The following is an 8,678-nucleotide window of genomic DNA, read 5'->3' as shown; positions in this document are numbered from 1 at the left end:
TCAGCTGCTATATCAATTCAAGCTAAATCAATCCTCTTTATTAATGTGGTCAGATGCGTGTCTGCTTATGGTACGAGGAGAGTCTAAAAAGGATATTTTGCAAGGTTCGTACTAATGAGTACCTTTTGCAAATGGCACACTCCAATGGTGCCATCTCTTTATGAATTGCCGACTGTGAAAATATTATGGATCAACGATGCGCTATCATGCATGCGAGCTAGATCGGGTGAGCGGAGGACGCCTTGAAAAAGACTTGGCTAGTTTAGAACGCACTTTGCGGTTCATTCTGTGTAGAAGCTTTGGATCTGAATCCAACTGAAGATTGTCTTTGTGACTGGCAAAAAGAGATGTGTAAAGAACGAATGTCTTGGACATTCTTAACCTACAGCTGTTGCTATCAATCTTTGCGTGTGTAGCGTGAACTTTAATTTTTAATTCATGAAATTTCTAAGGCAATACATGCTTTCATTAACCCACAAAAATAAAAATGATTAACAAATGTCAGTATAATCAGTGTACATAGTTACCGGAATTTGTAGCTTGAGTGTAATAAGTAGAAATAACTTCAAAGTGCTACTACGTCACTCAGTAACCGTATTGAATTATATCTGAGCGATATGTCGAGCTGCTAACCTGGTTAACATGTGTTCTAGATAGGGTTTATCTAAAAAAGTAAGCTTCCTTTCGACAATGAAATATAGTTTTGGTAGATAAAAATCCGCATCAGACGAAGTTATGTAGGGTATCTAAGAGACGGCGTTGCATAATTATAACATTTTGGCAATTTTTTTCTTTGGACTTTTGATGACCAAAGGACTCGTCATATGCGTGTGTAAAAACGGTGAGGAAGGAGTGGGAGCAAAGGTTGCAGCTACAGCCTAAGCTATACGGCAGCCCACTTTTATGAGAGTTATAGTCCTTTGGCCGTAAATCATCAATAAACTTAATCTTAATTAACAAACTCTTAGATGTCTTTGTTTATCTTTATTCAACCTTAGTCGCTTGCAACAAGCATCCCTAGCAAGCATTCATAGCCAGTAATGTTTCCAAAATATATTTTATTAAAATTTCCATTACTTCCCTTGCGACTGAACAAAAGCAAATAAACGATAAGCAATTGTCATAATCTGCATAGAAAGAGGAAGAAAAAAATTTTGCTTTAATCTCTAAGATGAAAGCATTTATTCTATACATCTTACCGACTGAAAGTGTAACATGTCCAAGTCGAAAAGTTTGAAGCCGTTTAAAGTGAAGGGCTTATGAGCGTACTGCAAGAGACTTAACATTAAACGTCGATATGTGGGAGAGGCATCATACCATTTTTGAGTGTAAAGAATAGTTTGAAGACGTGCTGACTAAAATTTAAGGAAATAAGAAATAATGGCTTAAAGTTCAGTTGCACATTCGGACTTACCGCCTCGGCTAAACGTGATCCTTGATGACAGTAATCAAATGTGAAAGCGATTAATATAAAGCAAGGAAAGAAGAAAGTAACGATTGTCAGTATGCTGTCACTGTTAGCAATGAGATAAAGATGAAAACAAATGGAGCCAGCACAACCGATATCGGTTAAGAATATCGTTAAGTTAAAGGTTTCATTCAATTTCTTAGCCAAACGATAAACATGCTGATGATAAACAATTATTTCCTTGAAACGACGCCAAAACAATTTCGATTTCATGCGTCCGGTCGTGTCTCTGACATTTAACGATTCGAGTTCCGTGTTCACGAATTCGAAGTGCATTGTGAGTTGCGAAACGGTTACCGTGAATATATGATCCCAGGTTAAGATACAAGTGAAGCCAAGAATTGTGACAAATGTTTCGTAAACATACACATACGGATAAGCGCGATTATTTTGCTTTAGTTCAAATGGAGCCCACGAAGCATGCTGATGATATTCGTCGAGAAGGGGGCCACCATTTTCGCGATCATAAAATAAGAAATATCTGATTAAAGGAATGCTAGCAAACGAGGGTAAGCCGACGTACACGTAAATACGCAGCACACGAAAGCGGACTTTAAAAAAAGCGGCCAATTTCTGCACTCGCATACGTTGCTGCAGGTAAACAGTGTTGGGAAATATTTTATCCAAGTCATTGCATATCGCTAACATGCGATTACGATCGGTGTATAACGAAATGCCGCGAATCATGCACAAAAGTGCAATACTTGTAACGGCAGCGATTTGTTTCGCTTCGCTTAAACGATCCGCACGTATTTCGAGTATGAATTTTATCAAATTGCAAATCAATTCGAATAAAACGAACGTTAAACTGATTTTTAATTTTGTCATATTTTCAAATTCGAACGGTATAGTCGAATCGCGACGTCTAAAATCAAAATATATCCAACGCGTATACTTTTGCAACGGATGCAAAATCAGAAAAAATTGATCGATAGTGTAAAAATGCATTTTGTCTTTTGTCCTTCGTGTCCCATTCACGTAAGTTAGGAGACGGCTTTTATATGATTTTAAGGTTGAAATTCCTTTTGATTGTTTTATGTATTATTAAAAAGAAAATCAAAGGAATTTTTAATGCAAGAAAAAAATAAATTAGATAATAATTTTATTATTAACGTAAGAGTTAGTGAAATTTTTTTTTTTTCATTTTTCTGCTTTTACCGGAAGGCGAATAAAGCATTTGAGTACATGGGTTAATAGCACTTCAGTGTAGTTCGTGTTATATTCGCATCGGCAGATAATGCGGATGTTAACAAGTGAATTATTCTATTACCGAGTATCTCGAAGCAAGTTGAAAACATAATTTTTTTTCTATTCGTAGATTCTTGGTTGACGGTTGACTGGAAGTCAAGTCTGAGAAAGTCTTACATTTGAGATTGATTTCTGTAAAGTGTGCTTCTATTCGCAACGGATGTAAACACCGGTGAGGATTCTATAATTTGGTCGTAAAATTTTTTAAAAACCAAGGCTTTATGTATCTGCCAAGAAATAAGAAGAAGAATGAAGGAGAAAGGTGAGTTTCTACCTTTAAGAAATTAAGCCCTCCTTGTCTTTGGGTAATCGTTTCCGTAAAAACTCTGCCTCTGCGTATGCCGCTTCACTGTAACTTAACTTTTGTCACAAGAGAGCTTACTGAGGAGCAATCGTAAAAATGTCCTGGTCTAACCAATTTTCATAATGATTCGTTTTGGAGTCAAACAATGACAATGTTCCATGGATCTTAAAAGTATGTCGAATCTTAATACCTCATAAAATATGGTTCAGAAAATTTAATTTAAAATGTCAGTTCAATTTCAATGCAGTTTAGTTGCAAAAAGTTTCCCATACAAAGTTCCCGTTTCTCTGCAAGCAGCCTCGTTAAGGCGGACTTTTTTCGTCACCGTTTTCTTTTTATATTGAAATTCTAGACACATCGCTTCATCATTTGCAAAGAAGACGTTGGAGGTGCAATATTTTGCAAATAAAGTTAAATTTAATTATTCCATGAGAGACAAAAGTAATTCTATTTTGTTCGCAGTTGTACTATATTGAAGATGAGGTACAGATACGACGAATTAACTTTAAAAACGGGTAAGGCAGCCAGTCAGTTCCAGCGGCAGGAAGCTTCGAAAACCCCCCAAACTATATATATATATATACTCTTCCTCAGCATCAAATTCTGGATTGGCTTAAACATTTCCGTCTGTCCGTGTTGTAAACATCGTTCTGTTCCCAAAAATGAAGATATCGATTTCAAATTTTGTAGAAACATTGGAAGTCCTTCAATGCACGTTCGTATTGAAAATGGACCAAATTCGTTAAATGACATGCCAATAGCGCAACGTGAAGTGAGTGCAGCTCATTTTTCAAAAGTGAAAATAGTTGGGTTTGCCGCCCATTACCATGGTATAAACCACAATGGGTACAACGATAAAAATTTACACCTATATTGTATATTGTGATCTTCGAGCAACAAGACAACAATGGAAAATTCAATCATCCACTACGAAAAATTGCGCAGTGTTGAAATCATATTTTTAATATGTTTTCTGGTTTTCGAAAATTGATAATAAATCAATTTTGGGATTTGCAAAAGGGCTTGTCTTTGCAAATCCACAGCATAAACATGTCACTGATGACAACCATGTCTAAATTGAAGTAAGAATTGAACCAACGTTCACAGGATTCGCCTTATCTTTCGTTTGCTGTTTTTCTTATTTGGTTCTGACAGCTATCGACCCATGTATTAATTACTCCTATTAAGCATATCTCTGATTTCCCTTATCATTATTGCAGACTATATATATGTTCAATATCTGTTGGCAAGCAGGACCACGTCCATCCATAATCCATAAGTTATTAGAAAATATGCGGAAAACCGCCGAGTCACAAGAATAAGATATAAATCTGATATCTCTCGCACATGATTTCCGATTATTTTTACAAATTAGTTCTGAAAATGGAATAATTTCGCCCAAGTGAGCTGAACTTTAAGCTCTTGCCATGATTTGAAACTGGATTTCGACTATATAAAAAGTTGGTCCGAAAATATATTTATAACCATGAATAGAAGAACTAAATGAGCTTCTTATCCTGGACAAGACAGAAGGAGTACCTCTTATTCGTCTTAACCGGTAGATGTATTACTTATTTGTTATTATGAATCCTTCGCCTTTTAAAGTCGCTATTAACGTCACCTTGAACTTTCAATTAAGTTTTCATCTTCGCATACAATATTTTATATTTTCTTTGCTAAAACGTCTATCCTTAAACAGAATTTGTGTCCGGATGCTTAATAAATAACTAACTACAAGTGAATTTTTTTTTTCTCAAGGTCACCCACCCAGACAGTCGGACGGACAGACAGACAGACATCAACATTTTCATCACATTAACGTATAATTTATTTCAAATTATGAAATTTTGTTTTGAACAATTTTGATTTTCGTGGTTATAACATGATATGTGCTTGTGTTAGGCAGAGGGAGTGAGAGAGTTATATAGAATAAAAAAACAACTTTCAACAGCAGAAACAATAACAAAATTATATACTTGTTGGACGATCATAATTTTATATAATTTGCAATTACGTGATTTTTCAATACCGTTTTTTCCTCTCTCTGTTTAGTTTTTTATGCGGATGCTTCGAAGATATTTTATTTAATTTTTTTTTTTTTTTTTGCTGTTTCTATGCATAGAGTATGAATAACAAAAAAAAAAAAAAAATATACTGAAAAAATAAAAATGTAAAAATAAATAAAACAAAGATCAAAATGCTTGCCTTTATTATGGATTTTCTTGCTATATCTTCGTATGGAGGCAAATATATGTTAGTTGGTCTCGAGCGTTTATTCACTTAAATAAGAGAAAAAAAGGGAATATTTATGATATTTAGGATTACGCAGATTGTTCGAGCATTATTATTTTCTTTAGTCGCCATTTTAATGCACATACATTATATATATTAGTTCATACTTGACTGTCAAGACGTATAGACGTAAAAAATTTTAAAGAAAAATTCATTTTGCAATTGTGTTTTCTTAATCTTTCAAGTTTATAAAATACACCTGGATGGCCGTCGGATTATGATTTGCGGGACAACAGAGGCTATGGACATGTCCAAAGAAAGTGTTTATATATATATATATTGGATCAAAAGCGTTTGCTCATACGTTGTAGGCCGCAAACAGATGTCTACAAAACAAAATTGTTGACCATTCGGCCGTATTCTCCACAGCTAATCTATAGCGACTATGACCTGCCGACATATCTCGAAAGAGTCTTCCAAGGGATATATTGACAGTCATTGTGGAAAATGAAGCGCATTTTAAGGATACTACGAAGTCATTCAGAGGGAGGTACCAAAAATGCATTTGAAAAAGAACTGCTGCACTGATTGCTTCAGAAAGAGAGAGAGAGAGAGAGAGAGAGAGAGAAGGGATTGCATTGAAAGAGACTACGTTGATCAATTAAATCAAATTTTGCAAAAAAATGTTTTTTCTCCCTTAGGTTGGAAACTCTGCCGAATTTGAATTTAGGGCTTCTTTCACAAAGCCATTTACAAAGTCGCACACATAAGAATAAACTGCTTGGTTTGATTCGTTAAAGATACTGACCATTTTCGGCGAATAAATCTTGTGTACTTTTATGATGAAAACAAAAATTTCGCGAGACATGCATATAAAAGTCGTGGGCCTTCAAATATTGCGCTCTTGATTGTCATAGATCTGTATCGAATACATCCATCAATTAAAGTGTACAGCATTTCTGTAGTCATTACTAGATCACAAAATAGATCAAAGGCAGAATTCATGGAGATATTTCAACAAAATTTAAATACATTTTCTTATATATTGCAAAGAAATTTATTAAACTAAATATATGACATGTGGATCTGTAAACTTGTGTCATTTTTCTTGGGAAACCCTTATGCCTTCGTGGTTGAACTTTTGGGATAGCTGAGCGAAAAATTGGGCCAAGTGGATTATGCAGACCTCTCTTAAAGTCGGCTTAAGACCGATAAGAGTAATTGTATCAGAAGTGGTGTAGGATCTAATGCAATATAATAACTGCCGAGTTCCGTCGCAGAGACAACACAAATCGAAAGGCATTTTATTTCTAATACCGGAACGTTTTCTTGTGGCTATTGCTTCGCAACACCAAAACTGATCAAAAATCAGAAGAACCGTAAGAAGAATACAAATTGCTTTCTTTTACGACTGACTGGTGAACAATTGCAGCGCCCTACTAAATCATACTGAGCTTCGATATTCTACATACTTCGAAAGAGTTATCGAAATTATCAATGCAATATTTAAGGACACGACATCTAGAAAATCTGAGCAATTCAACTGTTGGAATTTTGTTAAGGAAAGTTATGAATAACGCAGCGGCTGTTGTTTTGAATCACTTCAATGTATTTATTGTGGGTTTTTTTCCTATAAGACCACCAAGTCGGGTCTTATACACTTTTGATATAAAAGAAGTTTTTTTTTTATACCTAAGTTAGGTTTACGATTTGGAATTGCAAAAAGGAGTTGGCTACTCCCAATTGCTTTGCAATATGCCTTTTCTATACGTTGTTCAGGTATAAGTTTATACTATCAAGAATGATTCAAAAACAGTTTACAGATTTAGAAAAAAGTACTGAGTGAATTTATATTAATGCAGATAGTGCGGACCTTCTCTTGCAATATGTATTGAATGGAAATAATATAACTTCAGATAGACTTTCGTTTATTGTACTTTTCCGTTTCAAGATGTAAGCGGAAAGGGAGGAAAGTGCTTTAGTGAATCTTTTTAGCAATAGCTTTTGATGGTTTACCATCTAAGTATAATTCAAGCTTTGTCATCAGCATGATAAGCAGTCACCATCATAATAAGAAGTTTCTTGAAAGCCGAGATCTACAAAAAGCAAAGTAATGCAGATATCAAAGAACCTGCTGAAAAATCGATGCTATTGCTCTCACAGACAATTTGCAATTGTCAAGTAAAAATTCTGTTTTTTTTTTTCTGTATTAATTTTTTTGTTAATCTTTAAATAAAGCTAGTTATTGCTCTATTATCCTTCTTTTCATTGCACTCCATTATCTTTCTTTTTATTTTTTTTCTGTTTGTGAATTCAAAGGCTTTTTTCATCTCATTAAAGAGAACAACAACAGTAGAATGATTCTTCTATCTATTATTTCTGCTTATATTCAAAATTTGTTTTATTTGATGACAAGTTGAGTTCCGTTATCTAAAATTATATTGGGATATATGAATATCCTGTTCCTATTAACAAACTCTTAAAGTCTGTTTTGTACAATTTTTTTAACATAAATTGGTCCACACAGCCTAAGCTGAAAATTAGCCTCACTTTGTCTTTTCTTTATGGAGACCGAGTTGCGATTTTCGAAAATAATTGGAAACATGCATCACTTAAGGGGAATTTACGTGTTTCACTAATGCCAGTTTTCATTACCAAACTTTGCAATATTTTGAAACAAGGCTTTTTTGCACAACGGCTAGTTCACGAATCTCTGTTGAAATCAGTAAATGGTGCAACAAGACTACCGTTATCATCAAACGAACGGGAAGGGTTAACAGTAATGGATTGGGAATGAAGGAATTGATTAACAATAGCCTTAGCTTGCGCGCCTATCAATGATCAATTCTCGGTTATTTAGTAACGACGTTTTAGTAGCTGTTTTATTACCGTTCATTTTTATGGTCTTTAGGCGAGTAACTGGACACAAAAGAGTTATATCAATGATTGCGCTCCTATGGGGTGGGAATGTTGTTAATTTAGCCCTTTCCATGACACGAGGGAGTAATATGTCATTCCTCTATGATCTAAATAACCTAAGAATTTTATTAAAGGAAGCTTCCATTCGGCTATGAAAAAGGAATTCCGCAATATATTCGATACTATGACGTTACATTGCTGGTATATTTACTTGCAATAGAATTAAAAATCTGCCTAATTTATTTCCTATAAAAGTTTTGAATTGAAATCATTTACCTTATTTGACATCAGACTAAGATGCGAAGTTCTCAAGCAAGTTGGAGTTTTTGCGAAAAGTCATTGGGCGATGATCAAGCCCCCGCGTGGGTAAGGTGAAGGTGTAAGCGTCTGCCTCTCTGCTAATGGTATTACTTTGCTGTAAAAGAGCATTTTTTTTTATTCATTAAACTTTCTTTTGCTGTTGCTAAGTAGAAACAGAAAATCAATTGACAATAGCGAGAGAGAGAG

The 8,678-nt window shown here is 34.7% G+C and overlaps 1 protein-coding gene across 1 annotated transcript; it reads right to left on the bottom strand.

Annotated features, from left to right (window-relative positions):
* Window positions 1–1,073: 1,073 nt before the first annotated feature.
* LOC119636301 (odorant receptor 88a) lies at window positions 1,074–2,416 on the bottom strand. The gene is made up of 3 exons (XM_038031605.1): window positions 1,415–2,416; window positions 1,200–1,355; window positions 1,074–1,127 (listed from the first exon to the last, which is right to left on the bottom strand). Exons 1-3 carry the CDS (start codon window positions 2,414–2,416, stop codon window positions 1,074–1,076), a joined length of 1,212 nt encoding a protein of 403 aa, XP_037887533.1.
* Window positions 2,417–8,678: the final 6,262 nt, after the last annotated feature.

This window comes from Glossina fuscipes, unplaced genomic scaffold (assembly GCF_014805625.2).
Source record: "Glossina fuscipes isolate IAEA_lab_2018 unplaced genomic scaffold, Yale_Gfus_2 28, whole genome shotgun sequence".
Classification (NCBI taxonomy): domain Eukaryota; kingdom Metazoa; phylum Arthropoda; class Insecta; order Diptera; family Glossinidae; genus Glossina; species Glossina fuscipes.
This window is presented reverse-complemented; position numbering and strand designations above follow the sequence as displayed.

Bases quoted from the DNA above. Each gene is read 5' to 3' on its own strand.
- LOC119636301 (XM_038031605.1), bottom strand. From the start codon at position 2,416: ATGCATTTTTACACTATCGATCAATTTTTTCTGATTTTGCATCCGTTG. The intron at 1,356-1,414 runs GTAAGTCCGAAT...CTTAAATTTTAG, and splicing joins GATCACGTTTAGCCGAGGCG to TCAGCACGTCTTCAAACTAT. The intron at 1,128-1,199 runs GTAAGATGTATA...CTTTCTATGCAG, and splicing joins ACATGTTACACTTTCAGTCG to ATTATGACAATTGCTTATCG.